At 41.2% G+C, this 26,510-nt stretch overlaps 1 protein-coding gene across 1 annotated transcript in view; it reads right to left on the minus strand.

Annotated features, from left to right (window-relative positions):
• The window catches only part of cacna1ab (calcium channel, voltage-dependent, P/Q type, alpha 1A subunit, b), a 150,054-nt gene extending 133,374 nt beyond the window's left edge, over positions 1-16,680 (minus strand). The window contains 2 exon segments of the mRNA XM_061720649.1: positions 15,189-15,485; positions 16,588-16,680. Coding sequence (XP_061576633.1) covers positions 15,189-15,484 — 296 coding nt within the window. The 5' untranslated portion in view covers position 15,485; positions 16,588-16,680.
• Between the last annotated feature and the right edge of the window lie 9,830 nt (positions 16,681-26,510).

Genomic DNA, 26,510 nt, shown 5'->3' on the forward strand with positions numbered 1-26,510 from the left:
GACTGGACCAATGCTCCGGCCTTAACAAGACACACTAATGTGTCAGCCTGCTTGTCAGGCTGATTGGCAGGCTGCTGATGTGAGTACCCTTGTCAGCTGCACTTGACTCTTCTTTCCAACTCTGTTCAGTTAAAAAGCTTCATCATCGTTTGTGATGAACTTCGTAAGAACCTATCAACATCAAATCATTTAGCTTTGGTTTTTTTTCAATGAATGATTATGAAACTCCATTCATTTATAGTTGAGTATATTGCCATAAACATAAAGTCTGCGTCTCAAACGTACAACTAACTAGATCCCTTTCATCCTGATTGTCCCTCTTTCCAATGTCCACTATCGTGTTTGTACTGAAAAAAAAACAGTGAATGTTTTCTACTCATAGTTTTAGTATGGTCTGACCGCTGAACTCTTACAGTACTTATATATAGGGAGGAGTTTACAATTACCCTTCGGTTCCACCTCTTACTCACAGCAAAGCATGATGGGTAATGGAAAGAATAGCCTATAGTTGTTGAGGACAAAGCAAAAGTGGCTTGCCAAGATCCAGGATACAAGCCAAAACACATACATTACAGAAACACAAGCAAATGCTAAATACACACAAGTGCTGTAGTTACACCTACACACACTTGCCCACACAGGCTGCAATTTAGACTAACACACACACACACACACGTCACATACAGATGCCTTGGCGTTTCTTGGGAGAGGCGCCCTGGGCTGCAGAGAGGAGGAAACCAGCTCAGATCACACACACACACACACACACACACACACACACACACACACACACACACACACACACACACACACACACACACACACACACACACACACACACACACACACACACACACACACACACACACACACACACACACACACACACACACACACACACACACACACACACACACACACACACATCCTGACACAACTCCTCCATGCCCTTTTACTGTGTATCCCACACTTTACTTCTGCATACCCCCCCTAAACGCCACACTGCAGTTGTCAGCAGCAAGAAAGTAAAATGGAGAAGGGGGAGCAGTGGCAGAGGAGAGAGGGGAGCAAAACAGAAAAGAACAGTGAGGGGGATAAGAAGAAGAAGAGGAAGAGGCATGATGGCTACGTCAGGAAGGTCTGGAGAGAAGACATGAGGATGGCGTGAAGTCAGAAGGAAAGAAGCAGCTGAGACCAGTGGTGGTCCTTCCTGTTGCAGTACTGTCACTCTTTACATCTATTCTACCATTCTCACATCTCAAAAGCACAACACACCACTCTTCCCATTATCCATCTGAACCCTCAAATAAAGTTCTATTGTAGCTCATTTACAATAATTACAATCATTAAGGTGATCTTTTCCCCACACAACCTTTCATTGTTATAGCAAAATAACTATTAGTATCAGACTGGTGCTGATGGAGGAGAAGATAGCTATCATTTTACTCTCTGAACGACAAATTCACCCTCCCCACTTGGTTGCTGGAGCCAATCAGCATTCTGACCAAGAATGGGTAATTAGAACCGACGCAAAACTGGCACCAGTTTTGGTTTTGTTGATACCAAAGTATTAATTATCTCTATTAATAAAAGAGTGCTTTGAACATCTGCAACATCATCCTCAGGTTGGTGTGAATGTTTCCATTCTAAGCATATATTTGGAGTTAGGGCAAGAAGGAGTATCCTGTAACCTTATCAGGGAATCTTAGGAGTAGGGCTGTTCGATTAATCGATTTTAAATCGTAATCGCGATTATGTAATTAGAACGATGTTAAAACGTGAAAATCGTAAAATCGATTTTTTTATTTATTTATTTTTTTTATTTTTTTATTTTTATTTTTTTTTTACCTTGTCTGCACACATATTAATGATTGATACCATATTAATGATTGATGGAAATACCTCTCAATACCCGCGACAAGTGCATTATTATTTAGCATGCAAAGACCCAGTTTAGTTTAATTAGAAAATGTCTTGTTTTATTTAATTGGAAATATAACTTACTGTATGTTTGCAAGTGCTGATTTGCTGATTTTTTTTTCAGAGATAAAACTTTATATTTTATTATATTTTTTTAAACTTTTTTTCAACTTATTTTACAGAGCTTTGCACTTTATACATTTATTTTTGGTTTAATAAGAGCAAAGTTTGCACTTAAAGCCCAATGGGGCAAATGTTCAATAAAAAAACAGCATATTTGAAATCATTTCTTTGCCTTTTGTCAATTCACAAAATAATCGTAATCGTAATCGAAAATCGGATTTTGAGAGAAAAAAATCGAGATTTTATTTTTGGGCAAAATCGAACAGCCCTACTTAGGAGAAACCAGCGGTGTGTCAAAGTAAAGAAAATGGATAGTCATCACAAAAACTATTGGTGTTCTGGGATGCTGAATATTGTACTGCATGTTTTGGAAGTCATTCTTGCACCATGAGCCTGTTTTCCAATCGCACCCGCAAGTGCCAAATGACAAATGATCAGAATCAATAAAAAAATATACTCATGCTTATAAGGACAAGGGAGATCTTGCTATGCCCACATATTCTACAAGTTCCTTCCACAGATTGTGTTGTATAAAAAGGGAATATTCTTGAAATCTTGTTGGGTTTTGGCAAAATGAGGCTCCCATAGACAGTCTCAATTTCAATGATGCCTTCACTTCACAGATGCCTCTCTGTACAAGAAGACCGGCATGTCAGACTGCAGACTGTTGCGGATACATGCCTTTTTGTTAGTGTCAGGTGTCCCTCTTCCCAAGCTGCTCTGCTTCGTGGCTTGGTTTGCTTTGTTTCTTAGATTTAAAGATGAATGCTCGTTGCTTGTTGAGCTGCAGCAGGATTAGGCCCATTGGGAATATTTTTGCACAAACTTCTGAACAGGGTGACAGGATCACCTGATTACCACCCTATCTCTCAAAATGCATATCCACTTCTCTCCACATCTTCATGACTAACCCCATCCATTTCCAAATGTTATTGGCTTTTGACAAGCTGTACTACTCTACTGTACACTGTTTTGTCTTTCCCTGTGTCCACCTGTCACCACTTCACTCACTCGTCATCTTTCTTTTAGCTTATTCCCTTCCTTTCAGCCTCAAGCTAAAGGATACACTATTCATTTCTTTCTTTTAGTCTTCTTATCTGATCAGTTCTGGTGACTTGACCTCTCCAAACACACAATTGCCAATAAGCATGCAACAGATATCACAAACACAGCTGCAGCCGACCCTCAGAGTTGAGGAGAGGACAATAATGGCATCACATTTCACCACAGTGAGATTCAGAAAGACTAACACACACACACACACACACACACACACACACAAACACACACACACTCACAAACTGAGAGAATTGACTGTGGGGATCACATATCTGGAGTACAGCTCTGTCAAAACAACCATTACTATGACTCTTGTCTGGCTGTTCTGTCCAGGAAAGACCAGTGTCTTTATGTGATTTATCTGTACTGGATAGGTAGATATATATCAAGAAACACATTTTTCATCTTGTACTAGATTTCTTTGATGTTTTTTTTGTATTTTCTTCTACAAATACATTTAAGACAACAGAAATGATCCAGTGGTGTTTGTCATTAAAATATGTTCACATATTACTTTGGTTTATTTCTTATGCCATCAGCATCATCTAATGTGCCTTTATATCAGCTATCAGCAGGATGTATTTTGGCTAAAGTAAGGAGAGATAGATGGAGAGAGGAAAGAGAGAAAGATTGCACATCGGAGCGTGAACATCCCAAATGGTGCCTCTTGCAGCCAGCCACTGGGCTGCACTGACTGTGCTTGTGTCTGAAAACATGTGAGCATGTTTTACGTGTGTGTGTGTGTGTGTGTGCCACAAGCCCCCCCTGAGGAAAGTGATCCTGTTGAACAGGTGTTACAGTATCACCTGCCCCTACCCAAGCCCAAACACACGCCCACACTAAAACGCAGATGCACACATGCAGCTATCAGAGCCTCCGTCGGCCGTGACTGATTTGAACAGCTTCCTTCAGGCCAGACATCTGAAACGAACCCACCAGCTGATCCGTCAAGCATGCGTGTTTTTTTTGCGCATGTAACCTGTTCACGCATCATGGATGTGTTTACTGAAGTTACAATAAATGTTAAATCAAAGGGTTTAAAACAGTTATATGCATCTACAAATATTTGTCACTGCAGAATAGGGATGGGCGGTATGGACTAAAAAATGTATCACGATAATTTCTGGCATTTATCCCGATAACGATAAAAAAAAATACCAATTCAACTCCACCTTTTCAACTATAAATCTATCTCGCTCTAAGATCCGCCATGTTTGTTACACAAAAACGTCATCGATGGGAATTTATCTTTCTTTCTTTCTTTCTTTCTTTCTTTCTTTCTTTCTTTCTTTCTTTCTTTCTTTCTTTCTTTCTTTCTTTCTTTCTTTCTTTCTTTCTTTCTTTCTTTCTTTCTTTCTTTCTTTCTTTCTTTCTTTCTTTCTTTCTTTCTTTCAGGCTCATTTCCTTCCTTCCTTCTTTCCTCCTGCTCTCCTTCCTTCTTCCCTTCCTCTTTTCTTTCTTTCTTTCTTTCTTTCTTTCTTTCTTTCTTTCTTTCTTTCTTTCTTTCTTTCAGGCTCATTTCCTTCCTTCCTTCCTTCTTTTTTCCCTTCCTTCGTTCCTCCTGCTCTCTCCTTCTTTCTTCCCTTCCTCTTTTCTCCCTTCCTTCCTTCCTTCCTTCCTTCCTTCCTTCCTTCCTTCCTTCCTTCCTTCCTTCCTTCACATACGTTGTGCGTGGATTTAACGCAGAACCATAATTCAGGCTTTACACAAAAACGGGAATTTATCGTTTTTACCGTGAGATGACAAATTCTTATCGTGAGGAATTTTTTTGACGGTATATCGTGAACGGTAAAATATCGCCCATTCCTACTGCAGCAGCATTTCCATTCAAGGTGCTCAGAACTTCTGACCTCAAGAACTTTTGTCAAGGAGCTGAAAAGTACTGTCAAATACTGCAAAGACTGTCCATTAAACTTTGGAGATGGACGGCCTGAAGTAAATACAAGTACTTATTCGGTCATAAATGTATTTTCAGACAGCACGTTTCTCAAGCACAGGCCTTTAGGAGGTTAAAACAATATCAGCAGACCTTCATTTAGCTCCTTCTCTCTGCAGCAGAAACGCAGAGACGTTCTCTAAACGCTCTTTGTCTTTTGGGAAAGTGCCTATGGAGGAAACAGTTATTGTGTGCATGTTTGCACACTATGGATTATGGACTAGATAGGTTATATTCATCATTTATTCTCTACTAACACAGCAGTGCCAATCGTGATTTTATTCCATCACATACTTGAACAAATTCTCATCCTTATCAAGTCGACTGCTCATTCTCATTGAGCCACAATAATCTGCATAATTCTCTTGATTAATAATGTTCTTCATTCTGTTTCCCTTTGATATGAAGTTGCTCAAGTATCTTATTTGTAACTCAGAACTTTACTATATAAACTATACTGGAAGAATAATATCTTGTTTTCAAGGCTAAATCCAAATCCAAATTAGTATTTTATGTACTTTAAAATTATGGAGAAATTCATGATTCAACAAGCAGATTCTTTTAGTTGTAAAGAACAAGATTTTAACAGGTGTATCTATAGACTCTTGGACTTTTTGCTGCATTAGTCATGACATTCTATGATTGACTTCTTTTTTTCTCTTTTTTCTTTTCTTTTCTGTAGGGTAGACTTATCTCTTTTCTTTCCTCTTGCTGTCCCATTCTGTCTATCTCTCTCCTCATGACGTTCCCTCACATGATACCAAACACTGTGGCCAGATCCCAGCTGGGAAAGTGTGAAACTCACACAGACAATGACCGCTTAGGACAGATGGCCGGAGAAAGAGAGAGAGAGAGAGAGAGAGAGAGAGAGAGAGAGAGAGAGAGAGAGAGAGAGAGAGAGAGAGAGAGAGAGAGAGAGAGAGAGAGAGAGAGAGAGAGAGAGAGAGAGAGAAAGAAGAATGCATAGATGGTGTCACCTTAATTGATGGAATAGTGGTTTAAAACAAACTATATATACAGTCATTTTTTCTTTTTTTGCTTCAAATCAAGTCTGAATCATAATTCAATGATCTCACATTTTGGTGTCAAGATAAAAAAAATCCTCCATGTAATCTGTATGACTTCATTAATACAAATTCAGGAGTCAGGAGACAGGAGGATGATGGTGTTTATTGTGTTGGTATGCCGTTGTTGGTGCTTAAGCTGCTATGGAAAAGACCAAAAATCCACTTCATGGTGGACACAAAAAGTTCAAATGTAGCACCGTGGCTATTGTCACATGTGCTTTTCAGTTCACCCCTCTTGGCTGGGGCTAGTCATGGCGTAGTGGGTAGAATCAGCTGCCCTACAACCAGAGGGTTGCCAGATTGATCCCCAAAATTGTCTATTGTACCAAAGAGTCCCATTGGTAGCCCCTGAATCCCACATTTTTTATAAATGGGGAAGGTTGTGTGAGGAGGGCATCCAACATAAAATAAAAACCATTGCCAAATCAACATGCACTTGATCCACTGTTGCAACCCCTAAAGGGGGGAGACTAAAAGATAATTTTGTTTAATAACACTACATTGGAGAAAAAAGAATATTGGCAACACTAACTATTTATTGTTATGTACCTGAATCCTGAAGCTCCTTTAATCTGCATTTGTATTGTGCAGTTAAATTAGTACCAGATTTTGGTAAAAACGTGGCTTTTGGGACACCTCGTGTAGGTCTTCCTGCAGTTTGTTAGCTACGTGCATTTTCGTCCTTGTTGTACACTATGGCAATATCACCCCTACAGTAAACTGAAATAAATTGATAGTGACTATTGCGTAAAGATAAAATGGGAAAGACAAGAGAGAGAAGATGGAGGACAGAAGATTCAAAATAGGGCTGCAGGGAGAAAAGTACAGTAGAGAAGAGGAGATGAAAGAAGTGTAGAAAAGGAGAGCGAGAGGGAATGGGAAAGTGCAGGCGCAGGGAGGTATAATGAAGTCCTCTGGGTCTCTGGTGAAAGAAGCCACAGCACCCGCCAGCCAACACAGCCTGGCTCTGTACAGATGGCAGCGTGGTGGGGAATGCTCACTTCACTTTCAAATCCGGAAGTGGATGGTCTAAATGTTTGAAAATGTTTTTCTAAAAGGAAAAAAAAAAGAAAAAGGAAAAAAGTCTTTTACACAGAGTAAAAGATTAAATGTTATGCTCATGTTTCTGTGACTGGCTGGTTCCACATGAAATTTATGAATGCAGAATGTAAAGTCCAATATTGAATTTCAAAATAATATGTATGCAAGATACATAGTTTATTTTTTCATAATTAAATGCATAAAATTAACATTGTGAAGCATTGCATTTTAACCACGGCCATAACAGTTCCCTATACCTAACCAAACAATGTGTCAAATGAGTAAGAACTAAATAAAATTGCAAGATAATGAATGAGGGGAAACAGGAGCTTCTAAAGACATACTTCTGAAAATAGATTGGTGGAACTGATAAAACTGCACAAAAATCACTGAGAATCTATGAGCAATTTGGTTGAATAAAATAAGAAAATGCAAATACTGTTGGTTTGACACAAAATAAATCTGTTTATACTGTGTATATATCATCAAACACATCTTTTTAGTAGGAAAAAAAACTACTCTGAGACATTTTTTACTGCAAGATCATACTTGTGCTTTTAGGATATAAGACTCAATGCTGACGTGAAGCCTAAGATCAGAAGTGATTATACTTAATATTTAACTAAAACTACATGTATTCTGGTTCATATCAAAAAGTCATTAGTAGCTTAAAGCTCTGCATGTGGTGTTTTGCATCATAATCCCACACTTTGTAGAATAAAGCTTCTGTGCCAAGTCTATTTCGGCATTCAGTTGCGGCTGAACCAGGTCAATTTGCACCAGATTTAGCTGACATGAAGTAAGACACATAATGGCAAACAGAACGCAGTCTATGTTAAAACTCCACAAGCGGTTTCCAACTATTACAGCAACATTATAATAACCCATAGAGGCCGCGGGTAAACAAATCAGTGTCTCATAAGAGAATTCAACCACATTCGTTTTCAGACGTGATTTCTTCAGGATTATGTGAACGTTTCCTCTCAACACTATAAGTGATAACAAAAAGAAAATTCCACTTATTTTTAGAGCATTGAGGCCACCGCAGGCCAGGTCCCAATACAAACGACCCACAATTTTAGACTGCACAAACCTGGATTTTAATTATCTCGACACAAACTATGTAGAGTACAAAAAGTATTCTCTTGCTTTGCTTTTTTTGTTTGTTTTGTTTTGTCTTTTTTTTCTATTTATAAAAACGCAATGCAGTGAAATAGCCTCTTTTCCTTCTGTCGAAAGGGAAGCTAACTCCAGAGTTGTATTTCTTCTGCAGACCAAGGAAACATGAGACTAATTCTGTTGACAGATGGATGTTCAAATCAATATATACATTGTCTTTCAGAATGCTTTGGACATATACACATTTATCTTTGTCATATGCATTTACTGCAGAGTTAAAATTTCCAAATCAGACCATTTAGATGCGATGAAAGCATACGTTCCAGATGTAGTTTAAGTGTATTTGCATACATTTTACTGTCGCCACACTAAAATTACAACAACTTATTACACAGCCTCCTATAACGCTTGGATTTCAATAATACTATGTCACAACAGTCGTGTTTAGTAAATAGGACACATCTTCAATGCAATGACTGCTTGAATTATTTGATTATTAGAAATCAGCAGGTGCTCAGTGTTCACTTTTAGTTTTTCAAGCATTTAGAGATGCTCCTGATGCTAACCCAGTAAGCAACTCAGTAAAAACATGCTAATTCAGTGCTTTCATTTTTCCCCTTATTTTTAAAATGTGTATGTGTCAGGATGTACCAACATTTGGACACCTATCATTTTCTTTAACAATAATGTTGAAATTAATTGATGTCATTGAGACGAAACATATACTGATTTATGTTCTTGGACACAACTTTTTCTTGCTGCCTGTTGGACGAGAAGAAAAGACCTAGGAATGCTTGTTGTTTTATGGAGCGTGAAGGAAAGTTTAGGAAACTGAGGTTCATCCTCCACTGTGTAGTATACATGTTACCATAATTTTATTTATAGACTTTCTCTCTCTTTTTGCTTTCAGTTGCCATTTGGTTGGACTTAGGCACCAGAAACTTAAGATTAAACTGTAAAACTAGTTGGTCAGGTTTAGGTTTTGTAACTATGTGGTTAGGATAAGGCCTGGCCAAAATCCCATTCTATGAGCTCTGAAGATTAGGCACAAGACGACAACGAATATTCAAAGCCTCCTTGTCTGTGGTGAATGGGGTTGATTTGTACGACGTGCATGGAGATTGAGCAGCACCATACCCATGTGGCTCACACATCCGATCGGTGTTCAAGTCACGTCCACACACGCTGTGGACTGAACGAAGTATTAATGTGTGTGAGACCAATCTAAGTGAACAGAAGGGGAACAGAAGTGTGCTGGATCGAAAGTAACTTTTATACCAGTGAAAAAAAATCTAGGAATTTCTAGGAATAAATCGGATGGTGTCCACCTCACAAACAAATATTTGCATATCCAAGTATCTGTGTCAGAGATCCTCTTACTGCATCTAACCAAACTACTTTGAAAGTCATAAATGTTGCTAAAAATCTTACAACAAGCTAAACTATACATCAAAATAGCCGACCTTTAATTGTCCCTTAAAGGTCGGCTGATGAACGTAAAATTCTAAATCTGGATTTTTTTATGTTATTATTTCTATTTTAACGGGTTTATTCATTACGCAACAATTCTTGACTCACTTTTTTTCATTAAAGGCTCTTCTTTCACCATTCAAATGAATGAAAGTAACCAGAATTTCACAGACATGATGAACTCACATGACAGATGTATACAAGTGGATATTCCCAGACTCTAGTAGTGAGATGATTAAAATGGAGATCATTACATCTCAGTTAGTTCTATTTTATCTTCTATTTGACCAAATGTCTCGATCAATTCAACTTCAACAAAAAGTTAAATTATAGATAAAAACATAGATGATTATAGTGTATGAAACTTTATTTTACAAAATCCTATGTAACTTATTACAAGTTCCCACATCATCATCTACTTTATCTTTATCTCATTTTAATTTCCATGTCCTATATAGCACCTTTATTTAATATTTTTAAGGTGGATTTTACGATACATTTATCCTAAAATGTTAACGTTTATATCTGAATAAGAAAGACTGTTGCAGCTAAAGGAAAGTAACTGAATTTCCACTAAGTGTGAAATTAGTATAATGAATGAGGCCACACTTTAAGTTTACCTTCAAAAGAGTCAATGTGTCCCTCCATGTATTCTTGTTATGTAAACTTTCTGCTCCAAAGCCTTTAACCCAGAATGACTAGAAATTTTAAACTCTAATGTGGTAAAGTGTTTTTGATAGTAGGCTATGGTAAATTTTAAACTGGAAAAGAACTATTGGTTATCCTCTCTATATAGGATTTATCTAACAATTATTTTAATTCATGTATTCATTTTGAATTTAATTTTGACTTGTGGAAAAAAATCGGCACCAAATGGCACTTTTCCACTAGTCTCGGCTCAGCCCGGCTCGGCTCGCCACGGCTCCACCCGTGTGTTTTTGCACAGCCAGATGAGAAGTGGGGGGGGTGGGGTGAAGCTGCTGTGACGTACTCGATTGCGCAACCGCTTTGTTCATGTCGGCGCAGATGAGAAATCAGCTGGAGCCGCGAGCGGCTGAGAAAAAAACCGCCCGTCTACATCCCTTTTTTAATTTTCTCGACAGCCACCAGGTTTATGAACGTCTGCACCTCAGAGTTGGATCACCATACAGACGTTTGTGCTGTATAATAAAATCGCAGCGAGCCGCGAGTCGCCTCGCGCTGACTCCCGATTCCTGATTCAAACGTTTGACGACCCCGCCCCCGACCAATCAGGGGCCTGTAGTTTGATGACGGCCCCGCACCCCGACCAATCGGTGGCGAGGAGGGTGGTGACCTCAGAAATAGTCCCGGCTCAGCCCGGATAGAACCTTGCTAGAATGGTTACAGAAAAATGTATCGGCTTGGAGCGGCTCTACCCGCCTCAGCCCTAGTGCAAAAGGGCAAAACGGGTAGAACCGAGGTGAAGTGAGACTAGTGCAAAAGGGCCACAATTGTGGGGGTCCACTTTGGTTTACCATTTTTACAACTTTTACGCAGTCATGAGCACATCCCTCATCATCAGAGTCACTGGAACATGCAGGAAATGATTCCCTGAAGTGGAAGCTTAACAACTAACAAAAACACAGGGAGGAAGAAAAAGGAACAAAAGGAAAAATGGGACTACTGAAAGTTTGTGACATGTAATAAACTGGTTTTGCTAGGATTTTAACTTGTCCCCGCTCTCAGAAGCCTGCGTGAAAGCTATTTGAAAGTGGAGTACGTTTAGGTTCTTTGTTTTCAAATGATTGCATGAGACAGGCAATAAAGATGGAGAAACTGCATGAAAAATGCAAGAATCATATCCAATCCTGCATGACAATGAGGTAGATGATTTAGTGTCACATTTTTTTTCCATATGTTTCCTGACCAAATCTCTAATGGTGACAATGATAATTATCGGAGAATCTTTTGAATCTCCATTGTAAATTAAGCATTTACAGTGTCCTTTCCTGACATTTCCTGTCATATTTTCTGCTTGAAAGGTGAGAAGAAGAAAAAAAGTCCACCAAGTGTCAAGGGAGACTTATTGCACTGGCAGTGATGTCAAGAGAATGTTATGTAGGAATATCTTTGGACATGGAAGTCATTAACTGCATATGTTGATCCCAGCATTTGCAAGACCTCTTTTTAAAATATTAGCACTATTGCAAGTCAAGTGAAACTATAGTTAAGAGTTAACTGAGTTAAGAGTTTTAATGGGTCTTCTTCTTTCTCCACAAAGCCCACATTCTTTCTAATTATCCTTGAGATTTGGAGTTTAAACATCAATCAGTTTTTGCTTCATGACATTCGTTTTTGTGGTTTGTCGTGTCTTTTTACTCTAGTTACTTGTTTATTACTTGTGGTTCACAGTAGTTTTAAGATGTTTTTGTGTTTATGTGGTTTGGCAAGAATTCCACTCAATCATGCAGTTTCTGAGGTATCCATTTGTGTGAGGAGTCAGGGTGTGGGGTGTGGAGTCAGTGATGAGCCATTGATGCTTTTTGGCGGCTCACTGGCTAGGCTCAGGGGCCGCTAGAGACTGTTTTGCCTAGAGCCCTAGAGTCCTTTGAAACACCCCTGCTTATCATGAGCATATTCACACTTCCCGCCATGTAAGGTTAGAGTTGTTGAATAAACCTACATTTACAGCATGCAACAAAATACATTGATTCTTTCCAAGTTACTGGTTCATGAAAAAGACTGTTTCATATTATCTTTGGAATGTTGGCCTTTGAGCACCACAAGTCAAACAGCATCTACAATTCAATGCCGAACCTTCTGGACCTGACTAGGTCTTATAAATTTGACACACATAACCTCAGATGAACAACCAACAACCAATATACCATGTATTTATTTAGCAAACAACAAATGCAGAAGCAATATATGGCTCAGATACCTTCATCTCCGATTCTACAAGCTTCAGTTAGTGTGCCAAATGATAACGTTCATGACAGCACAATTACAAGCAGACTGAACAACTATGGCTTGTTTGGAAGGTATACAAGGATAAAGCCTGTTCTTTCTCAGCACATGCCAGCACGACTTGGGGTTTCAAAGTGAAGCTTAATACGTATCAAGTCATTGAAGCAATGTCCTTCATCACAGATGTGACCAAAGTGGAGATGTTTCATCATGATGCACATGGATACATTTAGGCAAAAAACATAAACATAATATATCGGTACAAGCTCCCCATGTCAACTGTTAAACATAGACAAGTAAGGGGAAAAGAGAGAATTCGCTTGTTTTGCAGCCATAAGTTTGGGCAGCTTGCAGTCTTCGGGTCAATTATGAATTCCTCTGTACACCAAAATATTGTAAAGTAGAATGGTCAGTTTTACGACATTGGCTACAGCTTGGTTGTAATAGGGTTATGCAAGAGGACGATTATGCCAAGCATAGTACAGAGCTAAAGTAAAAGAAAGAGTCAATGTATTGCAATGGCCCAGTCACAATCCAGACCTCAGCTTGATTAAAATGCTGTGGCCAGTTCTCAAGAGAGCTGTATATATATCTTTATTTAAACTCGAAAATCATTGAGGGCGAGCCCTCATTTACAATGACGTTGAGCAATATATCAACAAATACCCAAAAACTTCAATGAACTGAGGCAACATTGTAAAGAGGAGTGGCCCAAAATGACTCAACCGCAATGTGGAATAATGTCGTACAGAAAAGTTACTGCAGCTGAATGTGGTTGTAAATGCTACTGAATACACTACATTTGGGCTCAGTTTTGTTTGATAAGTGACAAAGTGTAACGTGGCATGTTGTCTTTTTCCCCTGAGGATTTATAGTATTTACCTAATATCAAGACTTGCTTTTTTGGGTGAACAGTTTTTTATAAGGAAATGATAAGAAAACCAATTTGAAAATAAGTCAGTGTTTCTCAAATAAATGAAAAAACTAACTCCCGTCCTCTTTCCACTGTCCACCTAACAGAGGCGTAAAACAGGGGCAAACATTCGTAAAAGTAGACTAATGGGCAGAGATCTCAACACTTTTTTAAAACTCAGGAAGAAATAATAAATCGTGAAAAAGTGATCACACAGTAAGGGGAATGACTTGTCCTTACAATTATCACAGCTTCTTCCACTCTTTTTCCTGTGCGGGAGCCAGTCATTTCCTCTCCCTTCTGGTTACATGGTGATGGTGCTTAAGCCCTCATAATGCTGACATCAGCACTCAGCTCTGACATCAACCAACACACACACACACACACACACACACACACACACACACACACACACACACACACACACACACACACACACACACACACACACACACACACACACACACACACTCACACTCACACACAAATAGGCATATGCTGACTGATACACACACACAGGTCTAACAGGTTCAATTCAAAATGCATTTTCATCAAGTGCAGCATTAATGTGACTGTTACTGTTGGCGTCATGACCACCATCACTGTCAACATCCTCTTTCAGTCCTTACAAACTTAACGTGATGAGACTGCAGCCAGCAGGGTTTGGAACAGCAAAAAGAGCGGGCATGAAAACGAAATGCTGTTCTTTTATATCAATCAACAACATCATATTTCCATTATTAAAAATGCATCACGTGACCTTTCAAAGTTGTGTAAAAGAGAAGAGAGAAACATGTCATAATCTACAAAACACACAAACAGTTAAGGCGGATTTATGGTTCCGCGTTACACCAACGCAGAGCCTACGGCGTAAAGAGCGCGTCGCCGCGTATCCTTACGCCGTAGGCAACTAAAGGCTGATTTATGGTTCCGCGTTACACAAACGCAGAGCCTACGCCGTCGATTTAACGCAGAACCATAAATCGGGCTTTAAAGGAGCCGTCTGTAAGAAATGGCCAAAACTGGTACTGTAGTCACTTTCAAAATATTGATGAGCGGCGTGTACCCTCCCCCTCCTCCCCCCGACCAGAGGTTGCTAGGTAGGCTGCAGAATGCAGCAGGAACGTAGGCTGCCATGGCTGCGATAATTAGAGCCCAGCTGGCAACCCGGATGCCGAAACAATACTGACTTGGTGATTGGGAGATAGGTGGAGGGTGGAGCTTCAGACCAAAACAAAAAATGACAACATAAACATCAGTTGAGGGCTGCAACTCCTCTTTTTAAACTGGAATATCCTGGCTTGAGTGCTGTTGTCAGTGACATAAGTATTTGAAATGAACATGATTTTTAAATGTCTGTTGACATATCGGGGTCATTTTATGATTCGTTTTATTATTGCTCTTACATACAGCTCCTTTAAGCAGATCATCACACCAGCCACAAACTTCACCCCTCCAGCAATAGAAGCAAATTTAACAACAAACCACTCATCACACATCACGCAAGGCCACACCTTTAAGCAAGCTCTCCAGCAGCAAACACGCACACCACAGCAGCACCACAGCTCATACCTGGGGGGGGGGTCTGGCAGGCTTCAAATTCAAAGGATATGGCCATTCGGTGATCTTTTTGGCGTACTTCCTCACGAAGTTGTCTTCGCTGAAGAGGAAGAGGGAGCGGTTGACCGTTAGGCAGCTCTGCCGGACGGGTATGGGGTTGTACAGGGCCATGGTCCGGGCTCTCTGGGCCATCGACTGCTTGTACACGCGCTGAGCCCCGGGGGGCCCACCTTGCCTGCTGCCGCCGCGGCCCGGCCCCCCCTGTCCGCCGGCACCCCCGCCACCGCCACCACCACCTCCTCCTCCTCCTCCATACCTGTTGGGCACCTCGTCTCCAAAACGCGCCATTCTGCAGACACCAAACGCCAGAGGTTAGGAAGGAGCCGGTGGTTTGGGAAGCTCAGAGTGACACCTCCTCCACATGCCACCACCACCCCATCACACTCGGCTCCAAAAACACACGCGCAAAAAAAATAATGGAGTTGGGTTTTGTTTCTCTCTCTGTGTGTGTTTTAGCTCTTTATCCGTCGTCCTTCTAATCTATATCTCTTCCTCTCTCCAAGATCTTCAGCGCCGAGAAGATACCTCCATTTGTGAGTGGAGAGGGAGGGAGGGCGGAGGAAGAGAGGGATGAGGGGAGGGGGAGGGATGGAGAGGAGAGGAGAGGAGAGGAGAAGGAAAGCGCACGTTGTCGATGACCGTGCGCTCGCGATGTGGATGATGGGCAAAGCGCAATGTGTTTATGTAATTTCTGTATAATCACTTCTCCGACAGAAAAAAAACAATGCTCGTTTGATTTTGGTGGCGGGTGAAGACCTAACAAACATCTATATCTTGTTTTAGACCATCAGCGCTCTTCTCTCCCTCCAAAGGACCCTGCTTTAAACCATTTCTTTATTTTGTGGTCGGGGAAAAATCTCTCAAAGAGTGGTTTGATTCGTGTATTCCAGAAGGAAAGCAAATCAATCCCCTTAATATTGAAAAAAGGATGCATAGCTGAGGGTTTAAATAAATATTGCAATCATTTCCACAAGTAAGCTGCCTCAGCTTGTGACTGCGTCTTTTTTCTTTCTTTTTCTTTCTTGTTTTGTTTTGTTTCAACAGCCTAGTGCATCTTTGACAGGATCTGCAGTTGTCTTCTCCCCCTATACTCAGGTCCTTCCCCCCCTTTTCAGTGGGATAAAAATAGAATTAGATAAGAGTGAAATCTTTAATAATTCAGTTATTCTTGTAGCATATATCCGCAGTGTTGGATGTAGCGTCTGTCACCTCTCATTACCACTACACTACTCAGGTTATACACGGAAACGTCAACCGAGCTGGGGGGCTTCCCCAAAAATCCGAGCCTGGTGGTGACATTTGTTGATATTTGGTAATGGACAGTGCGGTCCCCCCCACCTCCTTCTCCTCCTTCTCCTCCTTCTCCTTCTCCTCCACCTCCTCCTCCTCACCAAGGCGTCGGTCACCGATTTTGGGCGTGATTGCGCGCACTTTGGAGATGAAAAATACACAGGTCTTCAATCTACTAATTTATGTCTCCCCTCCCCATTTCCCAACGAGGAAAGGAAAAACAAAAAAAAAAACCGAGCTGATTGAAATCAAATTGAAAAAGAAACCAAAAAAATGAGCGTCCACCCGCACGGCAACAATCATCTATAATCCAGTTTTGGGAGAACCAGAATCCCGGGCGAATAGGATCCGGAGCAGCAGAGCACTGGGGGAGGCAGCATCACCACCACCATCACTTCTGAGTCGGAAAACACGACGCCGGCACCGGCAGTGCGGGTTTGGAGGAGCAGACACTCGCAGCATCTCCTCCGCCACCAGGATGAAATCGAGCAACATCCCCACCTGGCAGCATCGCCCCAATCCGAGGTTCCTGGAACCCGAGAGAGGCAGCCAAAGAGAGGAACCAAACCAGTCCAGCGTCCTCTCTCTCCCCCTCTCTCACTCTCTCTCTCTCTTTATAGCGCACTCTCCCTTTCTTCTTTTTTTATGTTCTCTCCTCCTTCAACCCCCCCTCAAAAAAGGGACGTGGGGCCAACGCGCTGTCGGTCTTGGGGCTGTATTTGCACGTAGACCAGTCCAGTGCTGAAAAACGGAGAGAGCCTCTCCGGTCTCCCCCGCGTTCAGTCAGCTGAGACACCGATACACTGAAGCCTGATTATGGTTCTGCGTTACATCGACGCAGAGCCTACGCCGTAGGGTACGGCGTAGGCTCTGCGTCGATGTAACGTGGAACCATAAATCAGCGCCTCCCTGGAGCCTCCCCCGCTCCAAACCAGCCAACGCACGACTATGTAAGGGCGTCACCTGTGCACATGGATCACCTCGCCTTACTTTTATACCCCAAGAGAAACAAAATCCACTCTTTTTTTTTGCAAACACGTGTTGGAAGGCCAAAATATGTATTTTTTTCTGTAACAGCATTATGTGAACGTTTGTAATTATAGGTCTATCAATGGTATAATTACATTTGTAATAAAATACAATCATACAATCACTTAATTTGACTTTATACAGGAAATGATTGAGTGAATTGAGACGTTTTTGGCAAAATGTGCTCATGACCCAAGTGTTACGAGCACAAGTTGCCCCCTCGGATTCGCCTTGTTTACTCAAACCCACACAGCTAAGCAGAAGGCATTTCCATGAGATGAGCAGTGTGTGTGTGTGTGTGTGTGTGTGTGTGTGTGTGTGTGTGTGTGTGTGTGTGTGTGTGTGTGTGTGTGTGTGTGTGTGTGTGTGTGTGTGTGTGTGTGTGTGTGTGTGTTTGGGTGGGGAGGGGGTGACAAGGAATGATTTATGGAAGTTGACTGCAGTCCCATTTCTGTTGAACATTTTAACACAAAGTTAGACTCAGGTGTTTTTACATTTCCATAAGACAGCAGGGAGTTCTTCCAATAAACGAGGGGCATTCAAAAATATTTAAGAATGAGAATTTTAGAACAAAGATTTGTTATGGAATCTACTGTACCCAAATTACAGTGCTATGTATTCATGTATTGAGTTCAATCTAATAATAAATTCAGATCTAGGATCAGTTGAACAAAACTGCACAAATGCCTTGTTTATGAACAAATAGCCCTTTATTTAGAGCTTATTGCAGACATCTTAGTGGAATGCACAGTGTCACCCAACTTGTCATCATCATCATCATCATCATCATCATCATCATCATCATCATCATCATCATCATCATCAACATCATCATCAACATCATCATCGAGGGGTAATTATATGAAAAGTTCTGCCAAATACCTGGAGAAGGCTAACTTTTATCCACATTACCAGGAGGAGAGTTGGTTGTTTTTTGGGGTGTTTTTTTTTTTTTTCTTTGCACCGTTATTTTGAGAAGAGTTTCAAAGAAAGGTTTTATCTCCCTTCCTCCCTTCCCCCAAGCCGTCTGTCAGTCTGGCTCTGGCATCTGAGTCGTCTTTGAAGCACTTCAGCAAGCTGTTTGCTTGGGCTAAATCGACCAAGCTGTCACCACTTCAGAACAGGAGAATGAAGATGATGGTGATGATGGAAAGAGGGTATGCATGGGAATGTAGGGTATATGTTGTAAAGACCCACCACAGTAAAGGGCCAAAAAGGAAAAAAAGAAAATTCTCAAAAATAGTTTTTTAAATATCAATAGTTACATCAACATAATGAAGACAAGATATCCGTTTTGTTAGACTGTTAAAAGGTATAGAATGAATCTTTGAAACTGTCCATGGTCCTGAAAAAGTTACTGACACGTTGCCAATGGCTTTCAGCGCTATCCAAAGTGCTGAGAAAAATGGTAGAAGTCACTACACATCAACTGCTTCATTTTGGAAGCAATTACTCACACTGTGTATCAGGGTGGGTTTGTTACTGTACCTCTCACCATCTGTTTAAAAATTGTAATTATTTGGTTCTACTCCCTATTTGTCACCTCTACCAGCTATTTTGAAGTTAACAGCAACTGAAGTGCTCATGTGCGCTATCTTCTCAGATACATACAGAAGATGTATCTGAAGGTAAAATGTACATAACTACAGAAGCAAACATATACAAGGGAGAACTACGTTTATGTATTACCAATTAATTATTTTCAAATGTATCTCAATTTTCTCTCTGGATGTTTTCATCTTAATGACCTCTTGTCCATCGTAGAGATTGCTTGAGAAATTATTTTTACATTCAGGGAACACAACATAATTAATCAATTTACCCTCATATTAATAAAGATTTTTTTTCATTTGAATAAATTATTATAATAACCATTACTGAGAATAAGAATAAGAATAAGAAAAAACAATCACTTGGGTTTATTTGTTATTTTATTCATCTGAACTGGACACAATAAATAAAGTACAGACAAAATAAATCTTTGCAGTATAGAAATTATTATAATGTATCCCATCTACACAGACATATTTGAAAGCCTTTTTTTAGTCTGGTCTGAAATGCTTGCATTTTCTGAAAATGAGAAATGAGGGTTTTTTTTATTGTTTTTTTTTTTATGGGATGCTCTTGACGGTTGTCCTGAGGTCAAAGTGTATAACTCATCTGCTGTATTGTATGTTTAGTTTAGTTCAGTCAATTAGTTCAGTGTTAGTATTTGCAAGACAACCTTTTTATGTCATAATGGGCCTTAATACTCTCTGAATTTGTCTGTCATCTCATTCCCACACACCGTTGGTTGCAATTACAAAAGATAAAAGCCAGTTAACTCGTAACACCAATGTCAAGGAGTGGAAAAAGAGTATCAGGAGAGGTGGGGATGGGGGTGGTGTTAAAGCACAAGTCTGACTGGGATTTGTGCAACCACCTAAGTCACAGTATAGTCAGATGACAAATGACAAGCTGTCCTATTACTTATTAATAATGAGGATAGTTAAAAATGGCTAAAGACATTTAGCTTCTGTTCTTCTTTTCAAGTTTCATTATTTTGCATTACGGTAATCCTAATTTATTGCTGCTGCATGGCCATGCAGCTTTCCCAGGCTTTGAGTGTGCGTGGGTGGGTGTGTATGTGCTGCTGAGGGAGTCGTGCTGAGGCCCTGATACTCAGCATTGTCATTCAGGCCGCGTTCGCATAGGCAACCCCCGCAGGAAGCCCTGGCACCTCCCCCTTGAAACACCACCCCTCCTCTTCCCCCTCTCATCCTCCCCCCTCTGTGTCTGCTCTCTGATCTCACTCAGCAGGCCAAAGCTACAGAGCTGTCTGAGAGGTTGCGAACCAGAGGAGAAGACAGCAGGAGTAGACCCAGCTCACATTTAACTACAAAAAAACTGACATCATCATCCATTTAAGATTGACACTGTGCGCACTAAAAGTTTTATTCCAAAGTTAGATTACTATTTCTCTACGGAAAGCAGTTCAGAAAACAATGTAATTTTACAATTGGCAGGAAGCGATTCTTTTTGTTTTAAATTAAAATAAAGGCAGAAATGCGTAATTTAAATGCAGAGATGATTAATGGCATGCCACCAGAACAGGTAGTTCATTTGCTTCATTGACTACTGCAGCTCTGAAAAGTCAAATATAATTTTATTAATCAAAATGAAAACCCATAACGTAATGTCAACTTTACTGAAATGTAATGCAGTTTAAATTGAGTCAATGGAGTGAAGAACACAAATAACAAGACTGACCAGCACAGACCAAACTAAAACAATAATCCTATAGATAAAGCTAAAGTCTACATGCCCCTGGTTTCAGTGAGTTAATGTTTAAGTATAGCATGTGAAGGTTAAAATTACTAAAAAATATGCAGGTAAATGCAGGTAAGTGCATGCAGTTTTTTAATTAAAGGGGACCTATTATGAAAAACACGTTTTCTCTTGCTTTAACATATATAACGTGGTCTTCCCTCAGCCTGCCAACTCAGAGAAGGAGGAAAGCAACCAAATTCTGCAGTGTCTGTACAGCGGCCCGGATGAGCCATCCAGTGTGATGTGGCTTCTACGAGCCGTTCAGATTCTGCTCCCTTTTGTTACGTAACGACAGATGCGATTTACATAGGTTGGCCTCCGATGCGTGAAACCACGGCCACAACTAACTCTGCCGGCCGGAGCTTCCGCCATTTTTCCGTAGCGGTGTATCGCGTCATTCAGGCAGCCAATCAGCACAGAGCCTCATTATCATAGCCCCGCTCACTCAGAATCCTGCATAGATAATGAGGTTAAAGAATGGGAAGATAAAGACATGGCTCAGATGCTGAATTTCTAATTTATTTAGCAAAAACAATCAAAAGCTTGTTTTTAAGACATTCAAGGCCTGTTTAAAATAGGTATTAGATGCCATAATAGGTCCCCTTTAACTGTTTTAATTAACTATAATGAGAGGACATAAACAACCGTACAGAGTAATTAACAAATTACAAATTAATTGAAAGATTACAGACTAAGAGAGTAAAAGCTGAATAAGCAGAATAAGTCAAAAGCCCCTCTGCCTGATCATGCTTTAAATCCTCCTTTCAGTAATAGCGCTTTTCCACTAGTACCTACTCGGCTCGACTCAACTCGGCCAAGTTTCTTTTCCATAACAATTCAGCATCTGGAGAAGTACGCAGGTTGGAGCGAAGCTGCTGTGAGGTATTTGATTATGTGATCTAAACGAAGAAGACAACAACACTAAAGATCTAGAACATGGAGGAGATGATACATGTGCTGCTTGGTCTTTGGCTTGTGTTCGATATCAAGTTAAAAAATGAGAGTGAGAGAAGCTTCAAGCGGCAACGCTTTTTTTTTTGTTTGTTTGTCTCGGCTCTGCTGAAAAGTCAGTTGCTAGCTGCGAGCAGCTATGAGGTGACAGAGCTGGTGGATCTTGTCGTTCCTTATCGCCCGTCTAGATCCCTTTTTAATTCTGTCATCAACCACCAGGTTTATGAACATCTGCACCTCAGAGTTGGAGAGTTGAAACAGACTTTTGCGCTGCCATTGCCTGTCGAATAAAATGAACAAGAAGCCGTCAGAGTCGCTCTTTCGCTGATTTCCGCCTCCTGACTCAGAGATCTGACGGCCCCGCCCCCTGACCAATCGGTGGCCTGTAGTGTGATGACGTCAGATGCAGGCCGACTCAGCCCGCAAATGGCACTTTTCCACTAGTATCTGCTCAGCGCGGCTCGGCTCGGGACGGCTCGTACCGCCTCTACCCGCTTTGTCCCCGTTTGTTTTTCCACAGCCAGGTAGGAGTGGGCAGGTTGGCGTGAAGCTGCTGTGACGTACTCGATTACGCAACACCTTTGTTCATGTCGGCGCAGATGAGAAATCAGCCGGAGCCGCGAGCGGCTGAGAAGAAAACAGCCCGTCTACATCCCTTTTTTAATTGTTTCGTCAGCCACCAGGTTTATGAACATCTGCACCTCAGAGTTGGATCACCAAACAGACGTTTGCACTGTATAATAAAATCGCTGCGAGCCGCAAGTCGCTCTTGCGCTGACTCCCGCTGCCTGATTCAAATGTCTGACGGCCCCGCCCCCCGACGAATCAGTGGCGCGGAGGGTGGTGACGTCAGATATAGTGCCGGCTCAGCCCGGTTAGAACCTCGGCAGAATGGATACAGAAAAAGTATCGGCTTGGCACGGCTCAGCCCGCCTTGGCCCGTAGTGGAAAAGCGCAAGACGGGGCGTGGCGGGTAGAAGCGAGCTGAGGTGGTACTAATGGAAAAGCGCCATTAGAACCTTGGCAGGGTAGTTACAGAAAAAGTATCTACTCGGCACGTTAGACCCCTAGTGGAAAAGCGCAAAACCGAGGCCAGTTGAGTCGGGCTGAGTAGGTACTAGTGGAAAAGCGCCATTAGTCCTCTAGAAATAGCCGTGACTCTCCCAGCTTGGCTCTTCTTTGCTGCACATTTCTTTAACTTGATCAACACTGACATGACCGCACTGCCCTGTGCCCCTGTAATGCAATGATTGCTTTATGTCTCTTCCTAAATATCTAAGGTTGATTGGAGAGGGAGCATGACGGTGACTTCACTGTGCAACTCTCATCATTCATTCATTCCTCAGCCTCACTAATATACAGTATTTCCTGTTTAACTTATTTACATCCAGCATGTGAATCATCCTTCTGGCGTATATGGTAGTGCATGATTTGCAGGGCATCTAGTTAGAGTTGGAGCAGTTGAACTTGAGATGTTCCAAGCTTCATTCCAATCCCAAAAGGAGCTCTTCCGCCCTGATCTTGCTGAGGTCCAACCCTCATCACCTGTTACATCTTGCTGCTCGGCCTCTGGCCCATTCTCTAGTGCTTCCATCATTCAGCTGTTAGCTTTCTGAATATCCTACTTATTTCTTTAAACCATGGGCCTTCAAGGTTCCAGCCCTTCTGCCATCAGACTATCTGCCCAAGCTCTCCTGCACTCTGGTTAAGTCCGTAAAGCTTATATCAATTTTGCAGATGCCTGCTACCCAAGCAGCAGAGCATCATTGGTTGCCCTGTCTAAAAAAAAAAAAGAAAAGGTGAGTGAAGTTTTTTTCTCTAGTTCTTAATATTATGTATAAACAGCTCTTCACTCCAACCATAGCCTACCCCAAAACAAAGCCTTAATCTTAAACCCGGTCAAGTGAAAAGAGGACATAATGGTTAAGTAAAATCTATCACGTGCAACATAGTCAGCCCAACCTTTGCACGTATAAATGTTAAATTGAACCTTTGAAATATTTCTAAGAAAAGAAACAGAAAAAGCTTGTTGTACAGCTCATAAATAGAGACAGACCAGGATTGAGTAATACACAGCACACACATATACTGCTAGGATTGAACCTGGGATCTTTGATTCATATTATCCCTCCATTGTTGTGGCCAAAGAAATACTGAAGAAATATCCCCCACCTCACCCCTCAAACAAGTAAGGATGACTGGCGCCAAAAAAGCAGTGTTTTCACCACAGAAGCTCCTAAAATGGTAATAAATATGAATGTACATTCATACACAAACATAAGTATGTGTAGCATTTAATGGATTACTGTGTCATGTGAGAACAAGAAACGTTCATGTCATGTTTGGTCACATGATGATTTATCAAAATAAGAGCCTTTGTGAGGACGTGCCATATTTCGATGCTCATGATTTGATTTTATTTGTTTCTAAGAGGAAAAGATTGATGGTATAAGTGTGTATGTGTGCGCGTACGTGCGCATGATGTCGAGGTTTTGCAGACACCCAGAAAGAAATATCCAGTTAATGTAGCGTCCAAGCTAATTACAGGATTGCTCTTTTTTGGCTCGTCCTCACACTGGCTCAACCTGTATTAATTGATTGGCTAGTTAATGGAAGTGCAGGGGAGGAACGCAGCAGGGAGAAAGAGGATGAGGAAGAGGAGTGTGCTGGTCTCAGCTAATGGGCCTGGATCGGGTCTGTGGAGTAAGCATTCTAGTCAAAGAATCAGCACTATAAAAGGAGAGAAAAAATAAAGAGAGAGAGGGTGCAATAGAAGGAGAGGAAAGAGCAGAGAATGGAGAGATAAGAGAGTAAGGGACACTCTGTAAAATGGGGGGAGAATTTAAATGCTTTGTTTTTATAAAAGACTGCATCATAATGCCATAAATGGTAAATACTTTCATTTAACATTTTCCTAAAAACCAGATGAACTATAGACATCTTCCTACAGACAGTCATATGGAAAAATCCAGTGCTTGATGTTCAAATCTTTGCAACTGTAGCTTTGAAAACTATTGAATGTAGTGGAATAGATGTGTTTATTTCCTTTTTATGCATCAATTCATGTTGCATTAAACTGCTAAATTTATGTTTTTGGGGCATATATTTGTCTATACATTTCAAAATGTTTGTTCTGTACATACTGAAAAAAAATTGATACACCTTGTTAATCCAGTCAGAATCATGGTGTGAGAAAATTAAGATCTTTCTAGCAGATTGAGCTGATCGAATACTAGTATCAGGGCCAGTACTGACATAATTCACCAAAGAGATATTGTTTTTAAATTTTTACGGCTGAAATACCCCTCCTTGACTGAAAGAAAAGAAAAGCAGAACAACACATCTCTAATTAAAGTTTGAATTTGGTAAACTGGATCTATTATGGTCACATCATTTAGCAGATGAAAAGTATTTCTGGAGCATTGTTTCTAATGTGCACACTTTATGAATTGAATCAGTTATGGGAGGATGTTTTTTTTCCCTGCAAACCAAAATTAATCCTTGTGCATCTTGTACATTTTTAAGAACAATTTAATGAAAACCGCAGCCTAGTTAATTTACTTACTAATTAAGACTAGCAAAACCAGATCCAATGCAATCCTTTATTGTGCGGCCCACACCTGGTTGAAATGGGCCGCACAGAGTGAATATACTGTATATATATATATATATATATATATATATATATATATATATATATATATATATATATATATATATATATATATATATATATATATATATATATATATATATGGGACCTCCGGTTGAACGATGTAGTGGAAGGACGTGTGGTGTAAGCCTCTGCATCTTTTCGACTTTTTTTGTGCTAATTACGTTAACTTTTCATCTATCTTTAGTATAACAGTTTGCTTTAATCATTGGCAAGTCAACTCTGTGCGGGAATGAAAAAATCCACACGAGCAGGCGGAAAGATTCAAGAACAGCGACTTTCTTTTCCCTCCGCGAAAGACGACAGCAAGATGGCTACCGGACCTGCTCCGCTCACGCTGGAAACGCTCGTCATTGAGCTGGAAAAATCAAGGAAGAGCATGACTGCGGAGCTCACCGCCTCTCTTAGCGAGGCCCTCGCCCCGATTCATTCATCCCTTGAATCTATCACCACCACCGTGGCCAGCCACACTTCTACTATTACGGGGATGGAAACGGCTCTGTCGTCTCATTCGGACAGCATTACGAGCCTGGAGCGGGAAGTCGTGGAGCTGCGGGCCAAGCTGGCTTCACTAACGGAGGGAAACGGTGCGCTTCAGACCGCTGTGGATGACCTGATTTCTCGCTCAAAGCGCCAGAACTTGAGAGTGATTGGCCTGCCCGAGGATGCTGAGGGCACTAACCCAAGGCAGTTTATGGCGGATTTGTTCAAAGAAGTAGCCGGGGATGCGCTGGATAACACCTGCCCGGAGCTGGACCGCGCTCATCGGAGCCTCCGTCCCAAGCCCCGCCAAGGATCCCGCCCGGTGATTGTGCGTTTTCACCGCTACATCGAGAAGGAGAAGGTGCTGCAGTGGGCGAAGGAGCACCGCGACATGACCTATCGGGGCCACAGGATTAAGTTTTACGAGGATTTCAGCGCTAATGTGGCAAAGAGACGGGCTGCTTTCAACCAGGTGAAATCCGCGCTGTTTCAGAAGGGGATACGGTTCGGCATGATTTATCCTGCCCGGCTGAGAATCACCTTCAACGGCGTGAACCGTGTCTTCGACTCCCCGGAGCA

Source organism: Cololabis saira, chromosome 1 (genome assembly GCF_033807715.1).
Source record: "Cololabis saira isolate AMF1-May2022 chromosome 1, fColSai1.1, whole genome shotgun sequence".
NCBI classification, from domain to species: Eukaryota; Metazoa; Chordata; class Actinopteri; order Beloniformes; family Belonidae; genus Cololabis; species Cololabis saira.